The sequence below is a fragment of the Pungitius pungitius genome, chromosome 9 (genome assembly GCF_949316345.1).
Source record: "Pungitius pungitius chromosome 9, fPunPun2.1, whole genome shotgun sequence".
Taxonomy (NCBI): Eukaryota; Metazoa; Chordata; class Actinopteri; order Perciformes; family Gasterosteidae; genus Pungitius; species Pungitius pungitius.
This window is the reverse complement of record NC_084908.1, coordinates 86758-108876: the sequence shown is the minus strand read 5'-3', so window position 1 is coordinate 108876 and position 22119 is coordinate 86758. Positions and strand designations below refer to the sequence as shown.

Sequence of the window (22119 nt, the reverse complement as noted above, 5' to 3'; positions counted from 1 at the left end):
ATTCACATTTTCTACCTTTGCCAGTCTCCACACTAGTAAAAGCATAAGGTTCAATGCCAGACATAGGCGCACATTTACAAAGACGCAGCAGCAAATACTGAAGTGTCAACATCAGCGACACAAGTGTAAACATACAAAAGCACATAGTTGAGCACCTTGATGATCCAGGAAGATCATTGACGTGGCTGCTTACTTGAACTAAAACGTCACTTGTGTCTCAGCAGAAATGAGGACATTTTTAACGTTGAGTTAAATCTCTCTCTGGCATCAACTGTTGACTGTCAAAGCCAGCCAGCTTTAATGAAGCTAATGCAGTGCACGTGTTCTGTTGCAATATGACCATCCAGGTGAGTTCCGTTAAGTGGCACCTCCAAGTAGAGGTGATGGAGCCGGTGCAGGGACTTTCCATCCAGGGAAGCTGTGCCGCGATCCCTGTGGGGGTCAGGAGATCGTTTGCAGCCAACATCCTGACAGGCAAGCCTGTTCAGTTCTTGTGGACTTTTGACCTTCACCACCACATGACGTATCATATGGCCAAAGAGGTCAGACCAATTTGAATAGCTAAAATGACCAAATATCATAATAAAGCAAACAACTGTTAAATGGTGACGTGTCTCCCACAACCCTAGGTGTTCTACACGCCGGAAGAACCAGGTTTATTGACCATCTACCTGAAGGTCCTCAACGCACTACATTCTCAGAACGTCACAAAGTACATCGTGGTGCAGCACCAGCTGTCAGCAGCTGTTCTGCACGCAGCGCCCGTGGACACCTTCATCAATAAGACGGTGACCCTGACTGCGAACATCACTCCCAGATCTAATCCCGTGGCGTGCTTGTGGGACTTTGGCGACGGCTCTACTCCTGTTACCACGAACGCCACCACTGTGGGTTACGAGTACAGCCACCCAGGGCAATACTCGGTCCAAGTATGTTCTGCCCATCTACTCCGTACATTCAGCATTCATCCATGAAATATGAAGCTGTTTTGAGATTCCTGTTGGTTTCTTTTCTCCCTGCCAGGTGAACTGCAGTAACCTGGTGAGCTGGGTTCTGGCCCAGGTGGAGATAAACATCAGCGTCTTGGAGTGTGAGGAGCCAGAAGTGCAGGTGGTTCAAGCCCCCCGTCTGGCCATCTGGCGCTCCCAGCCCACTTTAGTGGAAGCTAGTGTGGACTTGAAAGGCTGCCTTCACTACGGCGCTCAGTACCTCTGGCAGGTACTTGCGACTCCCTCCTGTGATAATGACAAAGGGCCCAGTACTCGGTCCTTGCTGGTCCCTGTAGTCCGCCTGCCGGCGGAGGTCGATGTGCGGCGGCTGCAGCTGTCGCTGCCTAAGATGGCTCTCGCTGCAGGGAACTACTCACTGGTGTTTTCCATGTCCTACGACGGCGTACCGCTATGGAAGGCCGCCTGTCTGCAGCTCAGCGTCATGGCAACCAGGTCGGTGGAGAAACAACATTTGCACTGTTGTTGGGTTTTTTTCTGATTCATTAATGGTTCTGAGAATCAGTTTGATGCATTATGGAATATTCCAACCAAGTCTCAAAAATAAGAAAAATGCAGCGTTAATGTCTCTCTCGTATTTTTGATATTTGGTTGAACTTTCCTTTACATTTGTAGTCACATTGAATTTATGCCGCTACAATGAATTAGTAACTTAATGGTGGCTGTGTAGATAAATGTGTAGAATCAAACCACCACTAGAAATTTTGCAAACCATAATATAGGTAAATGTTGAAAAGTCAAATCAAGTTAATCTCGGCAACGTCAAGAAATCACTAAATACATGAAACAAGTGTGAAAGAATTTTGATTAATAATTTGGGTCTACAAGTTTGATCTGTACTTTATCTCGTTAGTCTGATGCCCATCATAGAGGGGGGTACGTACCGGGTGTGGTCAAGGACTCAGGACCTGAAGCTCAGCGCTGTGCAGTCCTACGACCCCAACATGGACCCAGACCGCCAGTCACTCCTCCACTACCACTGGGAGTGTCAGAGCACCTCCAAGGTAAAGCCAGGCGATGAACACACCTCAACAACAGTTACAGGAGCTTTTTTAAGTGCAACATGTTTACATCTGATCTTATATTGTATCTTAGTACACATTCAATCTTTGTGAGGTTTACGGTGGCTGATCATTCGGTTATTGTTAATTCTTTAAAAAACATTAGTCTGTAGATCTGTCCATTAATCGCCAGTGTTTTTGCTTAATTAGATTTTTTTTAAGTAGGTATTTTATCTATCAGTTAAAGTACTGGAATTATGAAGAAAAAGCAAAAAACGTTGTATCACTTAGTCAGAAGAGGAAGAGCGAGGCGTGCGCTTAATTTGTGAACAAAGACGAAACAATAACGTAAGAAAGGGCCGTTATGCCTATTAAATTAGAATTATTGTTTTTTAGGAAGTTATATCCATATCAATTGGTCAGAGTAGCAAAGGAACGAGTGGCGTTTTTAAATGTTCTGCTTTTGCTCCTGAGGTGAGACAGGAAATTCTCTCTCGCTGATTCTAGGATAAATAAAACTGTGTTAATATATTTAACATAACACTGATTTTGGAGAACAAATTGATTAGAGTGTATAAATTAATGTGTGTGTGTGTGTGTGTGTGTGTGTGTGTGTGTGTGTGTGTGTGTGTGTGTGTGTGTGTGTGTGTGTGTGTGTGTGTGTGTGTGTGTGTGTGTGTGTGTGTGTGTGTGTGTGTGTGTGTGTGTGTGTGTGCGTGCGTGCGTGCGTGCGTGCATCTAAGCGCACAGCGTTTAAAGGTTATGTAACTGCTTAGAGATGAATTCAACATTCCACAGCTGGTGCTTTGCTCTCCACCCTGACAATTACAGTACACACATTAACAACATGCACACACACACACACCCTCACAGCTGTTTTGCACTGCTGATAAAAAAGGACACGCAATCTGACTCCAAAGAGTGAAATTGTTTTGTACTCTGGTAGAAGAACCATGCTGAGTGTCTTTTTCCAGTTACAATGACAAAAAACCAGAAGTATACGATTAGAAATCGGTCCCCTCCCAATTTGTGCTTGCAGGGCGCGGAGCACTGCTCCAGTCTGAACTTCGGCCTGGGAACCAGTGACCCGGTGCTGGGAATCTCCGGCGCCGAGCTGGAGGCGGGCGTGGAGTACACTTTCAGACTGACCATCAGCAAAGACGGGATGCCACCAGGGTCGACCACGCAGACTGTAAGCCAACACATTTTACTACACACATCAATACATACAAATGAAAAAACACCTCCTCCTTTTTTTAATTGTGAGACCTGTGGCAGCAGCGTTAAGGGTTGTATTTGCTCCAAATGACATCCTGTTAAACAGAGTTAAGGACTCTGGGCTCACACATCTGGTTTCGTACTCTAACATCAACATGTTGAGCATGTTACAAGTGTCTCTACGTTGGTCTTACGCATGTTTTTAGATCTTTGAGCTTAAGGCTGCACCACTATCAATATGATGATATATATACATAAAATACTGAAATTTGAATTGCTATTTATGTTTTGACTAATGGAATATTAATTAATTAAATAAAAAATATTAATTTATATCTAGATATTTATTTGTTACCTTTTGATTTGCAAAGTAAAAGAAACAATCATCAAGTCATGTATATGTTGATATACAGATACTGTAAAAGAATAGTCCCACTCAACTGCACACAGTGACTTAATTTGAACCCTGGTGTCTGGTGTTCTGACGGCTGATTTGCCAACATCTGCCCACATGTTTGTGTGCGCTTCACAGGTGCTTGTGAAGAGCGGCCATATTCCCATGGTGTCTCTGGAGTGCGTGTCCTGTAAGGCGCAGTCCTTCTACGAGGTCAGCCAGAATTCATATGTCTACCTCAAAGGAACTTGCGAAAACTGCCATGGCTTTCATCGGGGGGTAAAGGCACACACACACACACACTCACACACACACACGCACACGCACACACAGGCCCACCCATTCCAAATCCAATGTTCATGTCACAGCTAAGTGACATCAACATTACAACATCCTTCCCTACGTCCCCTCTGCTCTTTATGCAGACTTTAGACGTGTAATGTGTGAGAAGAAGGTCACAGTGAAACCGGAGCCACAACAAATATGTTTTAATCTTACAAACACACGGAAACATTTGGAAAAGCAAAACACTCATTCATTTAATTGAAGGCCTCTGATTGCACATGCGAGCGCTCCGATGTACCCAAACCAGTGTGACTATATAACTATAACTCATAACACTTTGCTGTAGAACTTTAGTGTATCTCTATGTGGAAATGCACTTATTGTACGTCTCTTTGGATAAAAGCGTCAGCTAATTGACATGTGATGTAATGTAGTTTCCATAAAGCGGTAGTTTAGAATTTGGTTGTCTTTGCATACATCTCACTACATGCGTCATCATACACAATAACTTCTTTAAAGCACAAAGTAAGATAAGATATATAAAAAATACGGAACTTGTTTTTAAAGCTGCTTCCCATCTCAACTTAATTCCCCTTCTTCATAATCTAAAAGCATTCAACTGCCCATCAGTCGTGTTTCAAACAGTTTGCACTGACCAAACAAAGTATGGATGCTGTTATATTTATATACAATTCCAGGATTTAGCTTCCAGAGTAAAATCCTTCTCTCTCTGCCGCTCAGCGCTGGAGTGCCATGACGCTGGAGAACCAGACTCTGGTCCTGGACTCCTCCTCCACCACCACGGAGAGCGACGGCATGGACCTGGTGCTGCGGCAGGGCGTGCTTCTCAACGGGGAATCCTACAACTTCACTCTGCATGTGACCGACGAAAGTCTGGACGGCGCCGGCGCCGCCTCCATCACTCTGCACAGCAACATGCCGCCGGCCGGTGGGGAGTGTCACCTGAGAGGGGGGGGGGAGGCGGGAATGGAGTACGGGAAAGATGGCGAAGGCTGGAGGATCCGCACCCTGGTGGACCGGGTTCACTTTAACTGCTCAGGTGGGAAGATGGAACGTGTGGCCTCACTCTCTCACATCTTGTTATCTGCATTCTTGTTAGAAATCTGCCATCTAATTAGTACATTTACCCCTCCTTTATTAATCATTTGTTGTCTCTTGCCTACAGGTTACAGTGACCATGGAGTCTCAGAGACTCCTCTGCTCTACAGTTTGTTGGTGACGCGTTGCAGGGACGACTACTGCGAGGACTTCTGTGTGTACAGAGGCAGCAGCCCGGAGCACTCGGCCTTCCTGCCCCCTGGTTTCAGCTCAGTCCAAAATCGGGTGGCGGTGTCCATCAGGGTGGAGGACCACCAGGGAGCAGCCATCACTGCACTTAACAAGTAACTACATCTTACTCGGTGGTTTTGTGAAGTTGAACATAACTGAGACCACCTAAATAATATTTATACCGTTCTAGTGTATAACCCAAACTATAGTACCATGTGAAGCCTGTGTATCACTGATGTTTTTTCTGAGTGGTAAAAAAAAGTAATAATACTGTTTTTGTAAGTTGACACCAACTTGCCAGGAGAACGCCACACAGAAATAGTTTGGTTGAAATGCGCATGTTCAGTGCTTTTTGTTTTGTGCTTGTGTGCAGGTCCATTGAGGTGGTGCTGCCAGAGGCGCCACCTGAGTACAAGAGCCTTCCCCATTGGCTGTCTGAGCTGACCGACAGCAGGCTCAAAAAGCTGTTGGAGCAGGGAGACTCCCAGAGGGTCCGAGAGTTATCCTTGGCTCTTATCACAGTGCTTAATGAGGTAGGACAAACCAAACCGGCCAGTTGTACAACAGCTGCAAACACATGAAGGAATCTAATGCGTGTATTTACCTGCTTCCAGTATGAGCAGACCAGGAACTCCAAAAACGAGCGCGGGTACCGAGTCCGAATCCGCAGCAACATCACCAGAGCGCTGACCGCTCTGGACCTGATCACCGTCAATGACATCCAGCAGACGTCCGCCGCTTTGGCTCAGTGCACGGTGAGCAGGAGGCAAGGAAGCCAAAGAGGGAGAGAGAGACACAGAAAGAAGTGAAGCTGATCAAGCAAAGAAGACATTGTTTTTGTTTTTTTCAGGCGATGAGTCGAGAATTCATATGTGAGGAATGTCAGAACAGCACCTTGAACAAGCTGGAGTCCATGCTGGAGATTCTGCAAACTGACACCAAGCAGGGCACCGTCACTCCCACCGAGATAGCTGACAACATCCTGAACATCATGGGTAAGACACCATGTGTTCCATGTGTCCTTTAACTTCTCAGTCCCCTGTCCTCCTGCCCTTGTGCTGGGTGCACGTTTCCTTTAAATGCTCAGGATCTGTTACACGTAGAGGTCCTATAATGTGTGTTTATGTTTGTAATTGACTAATGTAGTAAAGTTTGATTAATTAGGAGCTGGCAACAAGTTTAAAGATGCATGTCTATCAGCCAATGAAGGGAGGCTGAGAAACGATGGCTACCATAACATTTGGACATATTAATTACTCCGGAGGTAATGTTGCATTTATGCTGCCTGTTCTATAGGATCCGTATTATTTAGTCACTTTGTACACCGTCACTCAACTCACTGGTACCTTATTTGGAGGGTTAATAGCAGCTGTGTCTTCTTCTTTCCTTTTGTCCACACCTTCCTCACGTATCGCCCCCCTCGCTCCAGGTGATTTAATCCATCAGGTCGGCCAGTCCACGTCCCAGTCTTACCTCCAGCTGGCCTACTTGAATTCACCCTCACATCCCCCAGCTGCCGCCTCTGGGGATGAGCAAGGAGCCCCCCCTTTAGAACCCTCGCCCCCGTCGCGAGTGGCGGCCAAAGCGTACAGCCTGTCCTCGGTCCTCATGCGCATCCTGATGCATGGCCGCGTGCTCAACGAGGAGCCGCTCGTGCTGAGGGGGGCTGAGATTGCTGCCACAGGGAAACTGGCGGACCCCCAGAGTCTACTCTGCTACCATGACAACAACAGTCCAGGTGGGTTTGGGTGTCTCTTGTGAGCAGATGAAGATGATGTTCCTGTATAAGAAATGGTACATTAGTAACAGGAAAGTGAGGAAAGACATGCACCATGACGGTTTCTATCAGTGTTTGATCTTCTCTCCTCGTTGTATTTCAGAGTGCGAACGGTTCTCCATCCCTCGAGCCTTCAACTACAGCCTCGGTAGAGCTGCAGCAGGAAACAGCATTATGCAGCTTCTGTTTCAGGTGACATGATAGAAACTACTCGGTAGAATAGAAAAGTCGGGGTTTCCCCTCTCATTGTCAGAGACATTGCATTATATTGTGCTTATATTATAACTTGCATTAACCCTTATTTGGATAAATGATGATGCCGATAAATGTTGGTATTACAGGTGCACACACACACGGGAAGCAGTTGTCTGAGGCTGTCTTGATTTGTCTTGATCTTTGGTGTTCTACCCTCACTTCAAAACTAACTTTTTTAACAGGTGGAGTCAAATCCATTCCCCTTCAACTTTGTGGCCAACTACAGCGTCTCTACCGAGGTGGCATCCATGGAGTTCCACACTGAAAATGGCACTCAGATTCCCATCTCCGGCCTGGACGATAGTCTGGCCATCACTGTTGCTGTTAACAACGGAAGCGGTGGAGGAGAAGCAGATCTTGTGGGTTCTGGTACCAGAGGAATCCCCACAGCCGAAGCTAACATCAGCCATTGTGACTCCGTCATTGTCAAAGTCAGCACGGGAAACACCAACAGGGAGGCAGGGATGTTTGTGCAGCTCAACTTCACCAGTCTGCAGGGTGAGCTCTTTCACCACATCACTGATTTAATACGACACACCGAGAGGCCGTGTGACTTCTCAGTGGGCTCTTATTGGCCACATCCTACTTATCTACAAGCATATAACCTGTGTTTGTCATTTGGTGACACAACATGGTTCCCAACGTAATTTGAAGTATGAAGATTTGTTGCTTTATCACTTTGTCTTTGAGTAATACTGATTATGCTTCTTGTTGGGACTCAGTTTTATTCTTCTTATTCTTTTTTTATGGAATCCTTCTCCAGATGCGCGACAGAAGAATAAAAGAGAGGAGGAGCCATACGTCACAGCCTACCTTCATTCTCATGAAAGACCCAACGAGTTCAACTGCACAGACAAAAAACGCATCACACTGGGGATGACCAGGGGGCCAGATCTCGACCACAGGAAGTACACCTTCTTCCTGTCGCCAGAGTAAGAGCTCCTGATCATCTACTGATGTGTAACATGTGTACTAGTTATAAACTATGGTCTGTGGGCCTGAGGTTACCAAGCCATTTGCTTGGGATCTATTTTTGCGCTGACCACCAGATTTCTCTCCCCATTCTTGCGCAGGTCGTACGACACCACGCTGGACTACTTCATCAACGTGAGCACGGCCTGCGGCCCCAGCTCGCCGCCTGCGGGGGTTCGTCTGGAGGTCGGGGTGTTTGCTTCCTTGTGTCAGTACTTCAGTGAGAGTGAGAAGCAGTGGCGGACAGATGGCATGGTGCCCCTGGCACAAACCAATGCCAGCAGAGCAGTTTGTCGCACCAGGCACCTCACGGCCTTCGCCGCAGGCCTGTTTGTACCCGCCGACGCCATCAGCTTCAAAGTGCCGGTCAGTGGGTCACGGAAACGGGAGTAAGACTTTGTTTCCGTCGCATGTGTCCCGGATAGACTCCCACTTGAAACCGCTTGTCTTGGTCCCGTAGGAGCGCTCTGGTGCACCCAGTCTGGTGGTGCTCTTGGTGTGTGTGTTGGGCTTACTGAGCTATGTGGTGGCAGCAGCCCTCTTGCACAAGTTGGACCAGCTGGATCTACGCCGGGCTGGCGTGGTTCCACTCTGTGGCCAAGACGGACTCTTCAAGTACGAGGTCCAGATCAAGACCGGCTGGAGCCGGGGGGCAGGTGAGTTGGATGATGGGACATATGGAGACACGTGTCAGGGTGGTAAAGAGTGTTATTTAATAGCTCACTGAGCATTTGCTGTATAATATAAAGTAACTTACTACTGTCTTTAAAAGACTACCCTGATTAGACTCCTATTGCAAGAGCTTTAGTACAGTAGCTTTGAATTAACAGCCCTACTTTGTTCTGGCAGAAATGTTGTTGTTGTCTTTTCACTGCCTTGATCTGTACCTGAATTACATTACTACAAATGGGAATGAGTCTCTGTAGAGATCCGATATGTAGAAACGGTCAATAAAACGCACCTCTCTGTGTCCCTCGAGGCACCACGGCTCATGTGGGGGTCGGGTTGTATGGACGCGAGAGCCGCAGTGGGCACCGCCATCTGGACAGCAGAGGAGCTTTCACGCGCAACGCTCTCGACATCTTTCACATCGCCACAGATTCCAGCCTGGGCACTATCTGGAAAATAAGAATTTGGCATGACAACAAAGGTACGGAATCGCACACAAGCGAGTGACCAGTGATCTGACTTTAACCAGCCGTCATTTCTTCAGGTCTGTCTCCAGCATGGATGCTACAGTACGTCTTGGTCAAAGACTTACAGACAGGAAGCAGCTCATACTTCCTGGTCGACGAGTGGCTGTCTGTCGACAACGAGAGAACTGACGGGCAGGTGGAGATTGAGGTGGAGGCCTCAGGTGAGAAGCTACGCCCGCATGGCGTCTTGCACCCGCTGACGCAGGCTGCCGTTTTCACTCCATCGCGTTATCATCCCGTTCCCTCCAGAGGAGGCTGTGCTTCGCCAGCTGCCCCGCCGCCTGCAGTGTGAGCTTCAGAGGGCGCTGTGCGAGAGTCACCTGTGGCTGTCGCTGTGGGAGAGACCCCCCCGCAGCCCCTTTACCCGCCTGCAGAGAGCTACGTGCTGCGCGCTGTTGCTGCAGCTCATCGTGTTGGCCAACGCGCTGTGGTACAGCATTGTGGTGGACGAGAGACGCAGGTACAGGAAGGAATGTGCTCGCATCTTGTGTCTGCATCACATGCACAGCTGATGTGCTCCTACATCACAATCCCACCCTGTGCTGCAGCGCGTGGGCCGTGTCGAGGTTTTCTTCGTTGAATGGGGAGACGGTGGCAGCAGGCGTGGTGACCTGTCTCATCGTCTACCCTCTCTACCTGTTCGTCTTCACGCTCTTCAGAATGAGTCGCAGCAAGGTAACACAAAGCTGAGAGCCCACCTGGTTTTTAGTACCTTCCACATGAGGCTAAATGTCTTTGTCTTGTTGTGTGAATGTTAGTGCGTGTCTGTGGAGCCGGCGCCACAACAAGTGGACCAGGAGTCGGTGGAGATTGACGACTTCCTAGATGACTCCATTGCTGGAAGTTCTTTCCTCTTTTTTAATGGCGAGGTAGAGTCTCATTGTCGAGTAAAGCTGAATCATAAATACCAACAAATACATAAAAAATGTTAATAATGATATATAATCGATATAAAAGTGAAATAGACCCCTCTTAAGAAACAGTGGTGCTATTTCCATGTGATGAATGTGTGTTATTCGTCATTCCTTCATCTCTCGGTGTCTCAGAGCAACTCGGAGGAAACCAACATGGATCTGCCCACTCCATCAACCAAAAGGTGAGATGGTCTGTTGCCGAGGTCGTGCATGATATTGTATGACTACGATTATTGAAAGACAAATGTCATGTGCGTTAGGGTTAGGGGGTTAGGGTCGAGAAGGTGCGCTCGGCCCACCGCCCCCGAGGAACGAGGCTTACAAACCATAGAAGAACATGAAGAATGTAATCTGGTATTATCAAAGAGAAGAGACTGACAAGAATTAATAAATATATAGTGAAGTTTCTTTGATGTCAAATTAGCAAAGTGGGTTCTCTCGTATGGACCCCCCCACGCCCCCAGGACTTAATCTGGTGTAATCTATTATTCTCCTTTTGCTGGGTGTGTTGTGTTTAAAACGGACAGATAAAAAACTCCAAGCTGCTTAAATAACATCTCGTGCTTTTTATTTCAGTGGCGAGAGTTGGGGCATCGCAGAGGATGAGATGGAGGATGGGGATTGGCCGGAGCTCTTGAGTGACACGTCAGTGGTGGGAGGGGCGGGGCATGGAGCAGGGCTGCCCAGGCTGAAGAGGGGTCAGGGGAGCAGGCACCTGGGGGTCGACATGACCTTTAACCCTGACGACGAGGGGACTGACCAAGGTGACAAATATTTCACCTCCTCAGGTAACTGAAGCTGGGTTTTTAAAGTGTGTGTGTGTGTGTGTGTGTGTGTGTGTGTGTGTGTGTGTACACTGAAACCCAAGCTGATGCTTTGCTCTCGCAGACGAGGATCTGATCAAACACATCCTGGCAGATGGACAAAACTTCTTTCCTCAGACGGATGAAAGTGAAATGGCTGACTTGTAAGTTTCATCTCTGATCTTTTTACCTTTGTGATATACGGCAAATTAACGCGCCTAACTTTAGGATGTGTGTGAATTTTCCTTGATTTAGATTTCATTGTGTTAATTATTTGCATTGCCAGGTTGAGCATCCTAGGAGATAAGACCGAGGTCATTCTCCGCCAGCAGCTGAATGAGCCTCTTCCTCTGGATCCTGTGAGAAGAGATCCACCAAAAAGGGCTTTCGTCTCAAATACAGGTGAAAGGGTTACTCCAGCACTCAGGGTCCATATATATATATATATATATAAGATTTACACTAAAGAACCATCTTTTTTTAGGCATTTTTGGCATAGCCAATCAGACGCATAGATTACTTAATTACTTATAATGTGCTTGGTTGTTTATTTCTTATTTCTGTTGTGGGTGGGTGGCTTCGTTCGGTGAAAACATATATACATAAATACATATGCGGGTAACATGGTACCACATTGTGATACGTGTGAGTAGAAAAGAACAACAAGTTGTAGCAGTTCCCCAAAGTCTGGGAGGGACTTTCCTTCTAGAACAATTGTCTTCAAGCTGTTCTTCTCTCTCTCTCTTGGGGCTCTGTGGGCTTTGCTCTTTGCACATGACACACAAACCACAACATTTTTTTAAGGATAAAACTTCTGTTAGTAAATGTACGATGTATGAAATTTCACAACTGCTTTACTTTTATGTGGTAATGAGCGCAGTGCGGTGAGTCCAAGTCATTATAGTTAGTTTTTAACATAAATGGAAGGAACACTATGTGACGTAATTCATTGTACTTTGGGGAACTTGATTGATCAGTAAGAAACGTTTTGGTTCTTTTGTGTTAAGAACGTTGGAAGAAAGCATTCAGAGGTGTCTTTCTTTAAATGTTACTGAATATTCTACGTAGTTTCACCTCTACCTTCACGTGCTCACTGACCCTCTCCAGTTGTCACAGACGTCTGTCGCCCCCGGAGGTTCCCTCCCTGGTGTGGGCGGGCCGCCCTGTGGGGCAGCTGGGCGGCGATCGCTGTGGCGAATGGCTGCTCCATTTGGGCGGGTCACGGGTTCAGTCCGAACGTAGCCATGATGTGGCTCATCTCCTGTTCTGCCAGTTTCCTGTGTTCCTGCCTGGTGGTGGAGCCTGCTAAGGTGCCCCCCCCCCCCCCCCCCCCCCCGAAAATACAGATTCATGTTCTTCCTCACACATACATATGCTTTACAAAATATATTCCCAATATGTTTGTAATCTACTAAAACCCTCACATGCTGTGATGAGCTGCCTAATATTTTAGAGTTTTTAGAAGCTAAAGATCCAGATATTTCCCTCAGGAGTTGATACTTTTAACTAATTATCCCATTTAAACATCCCGTCATTTCACACGTATGCTGCCAAAACCCAAAAGACAAAATCCCCATTTTGGCCTGGTTACGTTAACAATTTGTATTTTACTAGGTGAATCCAACAAACGCTAACAGCGGCGTCGTGTCCCACAGGTGGCGTGTGAGGCCGTGTACTATGCAGTGTTTGTGCTCCGTCTGCGGCCAGAAGACCAGGACGTGCTGGTGGAGTTCCCCCGGCTGGAGAGGGTGGTCCAACGGGTCGCCAGGGTGAGTCCACCTCAGGGCTTTGCTCTGTCTCAGGCTCGGCACCAGGCCCGCAAGGTCACCATGCTGCACACCATGCTGAAGGTGAGTCGGAGGAGAGGAAGACGAGATGGTCCTTTACTGTGTTGTAGTGTCGCTTTTTCCTTCATATCTGTCAATCTTTTCCCCTCATTTTCAGAATTTCCTGGTTTACATGTTTTTCCTGTTGGTGGTTTTGCTGCTGAACTACTCTGACTCGGCCAAAGACACACACAGCCTGAGACTGCGCACTCAGCTGCAACGAGCACTGCACACACCTGTGTACCACAACGTCAGCAGGTACACACCCTGCTGTTCTTACTCCCTCTTTATCGGAGCAGCAACTTTTCTGTTTAGACCAAATCAACCAAGATTAGTTTCACACATTTCTGGCCTTTCTGTTCAGGTTTTTCTTAACAAATTCAAAATCTGCATTAAAACAGGGAGACTGAAATCCAGCCTTTGTGTGCACATGAATGTCCATCAAGCCTTTATCCAGCATTGTAACCACTCTGCAACGTTGCATACAACAATTAATAAAATCCTTTTTTCCCAGCCGGGCCGATGCGCTGATGTGGCTGAACGAGTCACTGTTGCCACGGTTACTGGATGACTCCGCCCTCTTGAGAAGCACAGGGAGCGTTTTGCTCGGCACCCTGCGGCTCCGCCAAATCCGGGACACGCAGGGTGAGAAGAGACCACTCTGTCATGTACATATATACAATAATACAATACAGTATGTCTTAAAATAGTCACGTCAGAAGTCATAGCAGTTTTTTTGTTTTTTTTAGAGGCATAGTATATTTACATTGTTAATGATGTCATAGTATCTTATGTAACAATTCATATTGTTTGCTATAAAGATATCTAAGTAACATTGTCATTGTATGGGACTTGCCTTATCGCCATTCTCATAATCTGTTTACTAAACGTATTCTTTTTAAATTTTAAATGTATAATTATAAGAACTGATGAAATTATTGCAATTTAATCTTAATTTCAAGGTTGTCTGAGTGCAGGGGGCAGTATTTTGGGGAAGCGTCGGATCACTCCGACCAAAGATGCTGAGAGTTATGCTGCTTTGGGAAGTAACACCACAAACAGGTGAGGAGAGAATTCAAATCCTGGCTTTAACAAGGCCGCCTTTAAATGAACTTTTGGGTGGGATCAATTTTAATCTGGTCTTTTTTGGTGTGTATCCCTCTGTATCTGTAGGGCCACGATGAGGATGTGTAACAGCGGAGATGTGATCCATCAGTTGAACAGAAGCCTGGCGGAGGCCTCCTCCTCTTTACAGCAGCTGCAGACGCTGCACTGGCTCGACTACAGGTAATCAACGTGGAAATAGGACTGTAACTAAAAGTCAAAGTTACATTACAACAGATGGAGCCAATTTGTGAATGGATTTCACAATGGTTGCAAATAAAACAGAACCATGCCTAATCGTGGCTTCATGGTTTGAGTTATCCTTAAAGTGCAATTTGTCTTTTAGCCTGCAGTCATCGTAAAGTTGCAGATGAAAACATGAAATCATTCTCCAAGTCAGGAATGTGGGCTTACACGTTTTTCTGAGAATAATAACTGATGGCATAAACAAAACCTAAATTCCATTTTTTGTATTCGGTTGCAATTGAACAACTAAATGTCAATAACAAGGTTAGTGGAGGTTTATTTTGAACAATTGCTTCATGTAATTTTTAACTTTCATGTTTCTGTGATGGAAATATATGATAGATTAAATATAAAATAAGAGCATTGGTTCCAACAGCGCTAACCAGAAACAGGGACTGACTTGTCATGTGTGTGTTTGTAGGACCCGGGCCGTGTTTGTCGAGTTCTCGCTCTACAACATCAACACAAACCTCCTCGCGGTTTTCTCCTTCCTGATTGAGTTTCCAGTTTCTGAGCGTGCCCAGTCCAGCCTTGACCTCCTAGTCATCACTCTGTGGCCAATCACAGGCCTGGATTTGCAGCTCCTTCTCATGGTAACCCCTGGCAACCCCTCTGACAAAAAGCTAATACCAACACCTAGCTACACCTGAATCCTTTTCCTGTCCTTGGCTTTGTTTGTCTCCAGTTTGACTTTTCTTGTTTTCCAGGTGGTCCTCGTTGGCTTGGTGTTGTATTTCCTGCTGCGGGGAGTCTTGGGCTTCCTCAGAGAAGGTTACGTGTACTTGCTCTCCACCTGGAGACTCTTGGGCATCTGCAAACTGGTTTTGGCAGCGTGTGTTTGTGGGCTGCACCTGAGTCGCTGCGCCATGGCCACGCAGCAGTGGGCGTCGTACCTGAGGAGCCCCCGGGGTGCCTTCACAGACTTCCACCCCGTGGCCAGACAGAGTCAGATGTACACAGCCACGTCCGCCCTGCTGCTGTTCATACTGGTGCTCAAGGTAAGAGAGGGGCCAACTAACCCAGGACCAAAAAAACCACACCCCCTGACTCTGCCCCCCCCCCCCCCCCCCCTCTGTCCGGACAGGCGTCCCACCAGCTGCGGTTTCTCAGAGAGTGGGCCGTGTTCGGCAGAGCTCTGCGCTGCTCAGTCTGGGAGCTGCTGGGAGTCGCCCTGGCGTTTCTGCTGCTGGTGCTGGCGTACTCGCACACAGGACACCTGGTCAGACTACTACTACTACTACTACTACTACTACTACTACTACTACTACTACTACTACTACTACTACTACTACTACTACACACTGATCCCTCCCACACACACGCACCGAAACAACTCACAAGCTACACTTGTTTAGCTCAGCTTCACTGAAAGAGAACAATGGGAGAAAATGTCTAAAATATTGAATGCTTCACATAAAAAGAAGTGTAACTGTGCCCCGGTCCAGATACATTTGTAATGGCCCACAAGTTTCTTTCATCTGTCTCCTCTGCTCCAGCTCTTGCACTCCGTGTACGACGGCTACGGCAGCGTGAGCTCCGCCTGCCGCTCTCTGTTGGGCGCAGGTGGGCGTGGCCTACTGACGTGGCGTCCCAGCTGGACGGTTGCGGGTCCCTCTAGCCCCGTCTCGGCGCTGGTTTTCCACGCGAGCTTTGCTGTTCTCCGGCTGTTGCTGCTGTGGTTTGTCGCCTGTGTGTTGCTGAGGAACTACCGGCGCGCTCGGGCAGAGCTGTACCGCCCCGCTGTGGATCTCCAAGACTACGAGATGGTTGAGCTGTTTCTCAGACGGCTCAAAATGTGGATGGGACTCAGCCGGGCCAAGGAGGTACATTTCCTGTTTGTACAGCTGTCAGTTTGAAAAAATCAGCCCTCACACTTTTTTCCTCCTTAGTTTCGTCATAAGGTGCGTTTCGAGGGCATGGAGCTGCCACCGTCCCGTTCGTCCTCCACCAGCGACTGTAAGTCCCTGTGCTTGCCACCGCTGGACGGCCCCGACTCGTCTCCCACCCCGGACAGCGTTGATGCGGGTTCCGAGGCCTCGTGGCGCCCCGCCTCCTCCAGCCCCTGCAGCCTGACGGAAGCCCCGGGGATCGGCCTGGGACTCGGCCTGGGCCTGGGTTTGGGTCTGGGCCCGGGAGTGGTGATGGGAAGCACCAGCTGGAGGGAGAGAACAGAGACCGAAGCCTCTCTGAGGAGGCTCCTCCCCACGCTGGAAGCCCTGCTGCAGCAGCTTGACCGCGTCACAATGGCGACGGAGGATCTGTACCACATTGAGTGCAGAATGGAGCGAAGCCAGAGGCAAAGGAAACCGAGAGAGAGAGCAGGCGCTGTTGGTAAGGGAGGCAGGAGAGAGGCAGGGCAGAGAGGAACAGGTGAGATCAAGGACCTCGTTGGATGGAGAGAACCAAAGATTGGAAAGGAAAAGCACAAAGGGAGCAAGAAGGGGAAAAAGAAGGACAAAATGCAAAAGGACTGTGGAAACCCCAAAAAGACTCCAGTAGACACACCCGTTCCTCCTCTAAAGGCCAGACCAGTCTCTGCCGCCACACATAGGCCCGCTGTTCACTCTCCAACCAAAGCTTCAGCCAGTGCACCTCCACCTGCCTCTGAGGCCTCCTCCCTCCCCGTCTCATCAGCAAACGCTGCCCCTTCCCATGTCCCGCTGTCCAAAACACCCTCTGCACCTCCGTGTACCCCGGCACCTACCCCTCCCTCGCCATCTACTCGTGCACCCAGTGGCCGGGACTGGGACCCCCCCACGGAGCGAGAGACCCTCCCCTCCTCAAGCCTGTTCAACCACCCAGCTCACACCACCACCATTCCAACACGCAAGCGAAAGCGCAAACCTCCACCCCTCAAAAACAAGGTGCACCCCAACCTAGACAGGCATGGCCCTGGACACCCCAAATCCTGAGGACTCGTAGAGGGACAACCAGAAGAGTAAAGGTTTTGGATAAGAGGAGGACGGAGGCCCCCGAGTGCTCCCTCCCTAAACCCTGGTCTAATCAGAGAGAAAGTAGTGGATGGGAACAAATAGGACATAGAATAAGAATCAGAGAGTTTGGGGCAATGAAAGATGAGGTGAGAGCAATCAACTAAGATGTTGCAGATTTATAAAATCTGTGATCGGTTCAGGTCACTCTTCAGAAAGCGGGTGCAGGTCACCAGACGCTAAACGAGCTGGTTTAGTCAGCCATGTAAAGGTCAACATTGAAACCAGGAAACACACCATAGCTTATTTTCACCGGACTCAAACTGATCCCAGCTGGCCCTGGAGGTCACGTGGGGTCGCTGACAGGAGCACACGAGCGTGCTGACCTGAGGATTCAACCAACTGAAAGCAGACAAACAGACGTTTTGTGATTTCTCAGTTATGTTGTCCTTATACATTTGTGTTGTATATATTGATCACTATGGGTAATTGTGGCCTGTTTGAAGTTCTTCTTTTTATGAATCACAATTTGCATGCAGGCACACACAGATGTACGCACATGCAGGTAAACACATGCATGGAAATAACACTGTACGCACAGAACCGCTAAGTGTCATGTGCCGCACACTGCAGAGGGACACGACAATCAGGCAAACACACACACACACACACAGACGGTTGTTGGGTTCCCAGCGGCCAGTGTTTCAGGGTGCAGATGTAACCGTTCCCTCCATGCTGCAGAAGTAGAGAAAATGAAAAGATACCTGGAAGCCAAGAACAGCTACAGGAAGTTGGAGTTGGTGCAGCAGCAAGAAGTTGTGTTACTTAGAGTACTGCGCTTTTACACAAGTTCCCCCATTATAAGGCTGTGCTGAATTCTAGTCTGAAGAGCTTTTCTGTTATTTAAAAGCACTTTGTACAGACGTAGGTTTTTTTTGTTTTGATGGGTTAAGTAATAAGTTGATATTCAAACCAATAGAGAAAGCTTTACTCATAGTGTCCAAAGCGTACGAGTCGTGTATACATTCATTGTTTTACCATACCAAGTTATTCATTTTGTACTTAGCACTTTACTTCCTAATGGAGCTGTTAACACATTAAAGAAATGTTCTAGAGTGTTATTGAGCTGTTAAAACTAAAGCTAGCAGTTGTCTTTGTAGTTTTGTAATCTGAATTTTTTTGTCAAATCCTTATTTTGAAAAAATGTACTTTGTTTGTCCAGTGGGCAGGTCTCAGGGAACCCCCCCCCCCCAACAGAAAACCAGTAAAAACTCAAACTGGGGGGAAAGTGTTTTCAATGATCTAAAGAAATGATATGATTGTCATGCCAGTATGTTGTTAGACTTAATTTCCCTATTCTCTTAGCCCTGTTTGGTTGTTTTTTTATATATTAAAAGGGGGGAGGTACGGACATGCGGGTCACTTCTAACCAAACCCCACCGTTACACAGAACAATGAAAGCACCCAAAATGTATTTTAATTAGGGCCGGGACTCGATTAAAAATATTAATCGAATTAGTTAGAGGCTTTGTAATTAATGAATTGAAATTAATCGCATTTTAATTGCATAAATATTTGATCTGAGAACAGTGAAGTAATTTTTTTCACATGGATTTTTATTTTTGTTCAACCAATTCCAGCAGACAAGTGTAGAAATAGCATATTTAGAAATATAGTACTTTCCTGATCCACATTTGGGATTTGATTCTCTCTCCTCAAGGTGCCGTGTGTTTATTTCTTCCGGGATTTATTCTCCACTCAGCTGAGGAGGACCCTCAGACTGGTTTAGCTCCATAGGGGAGTCGGTATGGATCCTCTCAATTCACACGCGGGCATCAGCACACATGTCGAAAAAAGTGAAATAAGGATCACAGCATAAAAGTAGTGAAATCAACTGGGGCTTTATTAGAAATGCCATTATATGACTTTACTTGACCTGCAATTCTATTATAACGGTATGGAACGGTTGTGGATTCCAGCCTGAGAATCTATGAGAATTGATGTTGGATTCTAAAGCATCAACAGGTGTGTGGTGGAACAGTGCAGGGAGATAGAAGGAAGGCTGAAGTGTGGAGGATCCTCAGTTCAAACCTGCTCCCTCAGAAGGAGGGTTTGGTTGCAGTCAGGGCTTCAAACTGTAAACTTTGAGGTTTGTTTTGAGGTTTAGTAAACAATCCCAAGGTCTAATATGAGAAACGGACACAATGAGGCATGTGCTTGAATAGCACAAGGGAACAACTGAAGGGCTGCAGGCTCCAACCTGCTGTCTGAGGTTGTGGGTTCAAGCCCCTTCATGCAGACATCGCTTCTGCTTTGAAAGAGTTTTGAGGTTTGAGTAGCAGTCTCAAGGTTAAATACGAGAAACAGAGGGTTCGTTAGTGTGTGGTGAATTAGCACAGTGGAAGAGCTGCTGCCACAAGCCTACACTGCATTTGAAGGTTGTGGGTTCAAGCCCAGTCTTGGGTTTGAGCCTTTGGCTTTACTTCAGGTTTGAGTAGCAATCTCAAGGTTAAATACGAGAAACAGAGGGTTCGTTAGTGTGTGGTGAATTAGCACAGTGGAAGAGCTGCTGCCACAAGCCTACACTGCATTTGAAGGTTGTGGGTTCAAGCCCAGTCTTGGGTTTGAGCCTTTGGCTTTACTTCAGGTTTGAGTAGCAATCTCAAGGTTAAATACAACAAACAAAGGGCTGCTTAGTGTGTGTTGAAGTAGCACAGTGGAAGAGCTGCTGGCACAAGCCTGCACTGCATTTGAAGGTTGTGGGTTCAAGCCCAGTCTTGGGTTTGAGCCTTTGGCTTTACTTCAGGTTTGAGTAGCAATCTCAAGGTTAAATACAACAAACAAAGGGTCAGTTAGTGTGTGGTGAAGTAGCACAGCGGAAGAGTTGCTGACATAAGCCCTTGCACTGCACTTGAAGGTTGTGAGTTCAAGCCCCGATGTGGAAATAGCATTTAAAAAGAGTTTTGAGGTTTAGCTCACATGGTCAAGGTTAAATAGGAGAATCAAAGTTGCCAAAATGTGACCAGGACTGGTAGTGTAGGGGTGAGTGCAGGGTGCCAAAAGCCTCTGTGCGCACCGCCAGTGGGTTCAAATCCCACCCGCCAAGTCTTGAGCGCACTACCGCGGAGGTAGTAGTGGGGGCATTGTCCCCACTGGTTGTTTCAGAGAAGTGAACCCTGGGGGTTATGCAGAAACACAAGGCGCGGTCACTTGAGTTATGATGGCATTGTCAAGAATGATGAAGAATCTTTTGAATGGTGAATTGAATTTGATGTTAATTGCTTTGCTTTAGCTTTTTAGCACTTATTAGCCATGCTACGTAGCCTATAGGGTTCCACCTTTTTGACGGGAGAGAAGGCCGGATGAGTCAGTAAAGATGAGCAGATGTGTCTCATTCAGTGGTCACACTGACATGAAACTTATTACAGCCTCTGAGGGCATTTTTCAAGACAATCACATGTTTGTCTACTTCAGGGCATCCTGTGGACAACCTTAAACTGACAGTCTGGCACAGGGTGTAGATTTCTTTACCCTTGTTAGTGTTAGTAAGGTTTTAAGTACAGAAATTTGGGGCATTTGGCATTAGTGACAGGGACGTGTAGGTTGCTCCATCTAAGATCATTCCAGTCATGTCATGGGAAAAAAATATTGTGAAAAAAGTCAGAATATGTAGGGTCAAAATATAATATATATAATATAATATATATATTATTAGGGCCGGGACTCGATTAAAAATATTAATCTAATTAGAGGCTTTGTAATTAATGAATTGAAATTAATTGCATAAATATTTGACCTGAGAACAGTGAAGTAATTTTATTCACATGGATTTTTATTTTTGTTCAACCAATTCCAGCAGACAGGTGTAGAAATAGCATATTTAGAAATATAGTACTTTCAGAAATTCAGGTAGCCTATACGTAAGTAGACCTTCTGTAAACTAGGTTTTTTTAAGTAGACCAATACTTTCAAGTACATTCAGAACATTGGTTATTTTTTCAGACGTGGACTTAGTTACCCTGGTCCTTAAACCAGTCATCTGGTGCAGTGTGGGTTGGGTGTGGGTCCTTGTACGTCCACGCTAGCTGCTAATTGTGTTGCGTTGAGGTGATACTTGAGGCTCGATGTGAATTCCTTGTTGCACAGCTTGCACACAACCACGCTCTTATCGACGCTTCCATCCGTGTGTTTATTATAAGAAGATTTCCCATTCACGGGGCCACCCGACACGGTCTCGTCAGCTTCTTCGTTCATGTTCACTGTGGTTTGTTGTTGTCTGAAGTCATGGACGCTAGTTGGTGCTCCGGTATAATCGGTCCCCCCGAAACTCATCCAGTGAGAAACGTTCCGCGGTGCAAAAAATAAGTGTAAAAATGCGTAAAAAATGTTTAATGTGTTATTGTGTAATTAATTAATCTTAATTCACATTGTAATTAATTAATCGTAATTAACGCGCTAAAGTCCCGGCCCTAATTTTAATCTCACGGTACCAGCCCTCCTTCATCTGTGTTTGTACATTTCTGTATATATTGGTGCTTCGTGGTGTATATAGTCTTGCTTTTCAGGATCATCATTGTTTATGTGCCGCAGTGGCATTAGGTCAAGCACTGGTGTCGCAGAGCCCATAGAACTACATTTCTCCAATCTAACTCGAGCACTACAGCCAAAGCTATCAATGCATTTAACATGAATCTTTGTATATGCAAAAGGCCGACCACGAAACAGAGGAAGCGCTGCACGCCTCCCCTGACCCTTGTTCTCCTGCTGTGTGCAGTGTGTAACAAGATGTAATCTGTCGCCTGTGTTGCACCGTGTTTTATGTTTTTATCTGTATTTTGCGGTTGTAGCACTTCTTCTGCTTTTGCACTTGACAAAGTTGAATAAAACGTTTGACAGCTAAG

General features: G+C 46.7%; 1 protein-coding gene across 4 annotated transcripts in view; it reads left to right on the top strand.

Annotated features, from left to right (window-relative positions):
* Positions 1–22119, top strand: part of pkd1a (polycystic kidney disease 1a) — a 44039-nt gene extending 21920 nt beyond the window's left edge. Inside the window, exons 20-56 of one of the 4 annotated variants that reach the window (XM_062564396.1) lie at positions 348–542; positions 630–929; positions 1024–1442; positions 1861–2011; positions 3048–3200; positions 3759–3899; positions 4647–4965; positions 5092–5308; positions 5569–5728; positions 5810–5950; positions 6046–6190; positions 6625–6933; positions 7076–7164; positions 7410–7725; positions 7991–8159; positions 8301–8565; positions 8660–8855; positions 9179–9349; positions 9413–9556; positions 9645–9855; positions 9944–10070; positions 10154–10264; positions 10442–10491; positions 10886–11073; positions 11198–11276; positions 11399–11514; positions 12220–12422; positions 12768–12962; positions 13057–13196; positions 13453–13583; positions 13901–14000; positions 14112–14225; positions 14710–14881; positions 14996–15286; positions 15373–15507; positions 15785–16111; positions 16178–22119. In XM_062564396.1, the coding sequence (XP_062420380.1) occupies positions 348–542; positions 630–929; positions 1024–1442; positions 1861–2011; positions 3048–3200; positions 3759–3899; positions 4647–4965; positions 5092–5308; positions 5569–5728; positions 5810–5950; positions 6046–6190; positions 6625–6933; positions 7076–7164; positions 7410–7725; positions 7991–8159; positions 8301–8565; positions 8660–8855; positions 9179–9349; positions 9413–9556; positions 9645–9855; positions 9944–10070; positions 10154–10264; positions 10442–10491; positions 10886–11073; positions 11198–11276; positions 11399–11514; positions 12220–12422; positions 12768–12962; positions 13057–13196; positions 13453–13583; positions 13901–14000; positions 14112–14225; positions 14710–14881; positions 14996–15286; positions 15373–15507; positions 15785–16111; positions 16178–17200 (7713 nt within the window). In that variant the 3' untranslated portion in view covers positions 17201–22119. Of the gene's footprint in view, positions 1–347; positions 543–629; positions 930–1023; positions 1443–1860; positions 2012–3047; positions 3201–3758; positions 3900–4646; positions 4966–5091; positions 5309–5568; positions 5729–5809; positions 5951–6045; positions 6191–6624; positions 6934–7075; positions 7165–7409; positions 7726–7990; positions 8160–8300; positions 8566–8659; positions 8856–9178; positions 9350–9412; positions 9557–9644; positions 9856–9943; positions 10071–10153; positions 10265–10441; positions 10492–10885; positions 11098–11197; positions 11277–11398; positions 11515–12219; positions 12423–12767; positions 12963–13056; positions 13197–13452; positions 13584–13900; positions 14001–14111; positions 14226–14709; positions 14882–14995; positions 15287–15372; positions 15508–15784; positions 16112–16177 lie in introns of all 4 variants that reach the window. The other 3 variants (XM_037473023.2, XM_062564395.1, XM_037473022.2) reach the window with 3 other exon arrangements.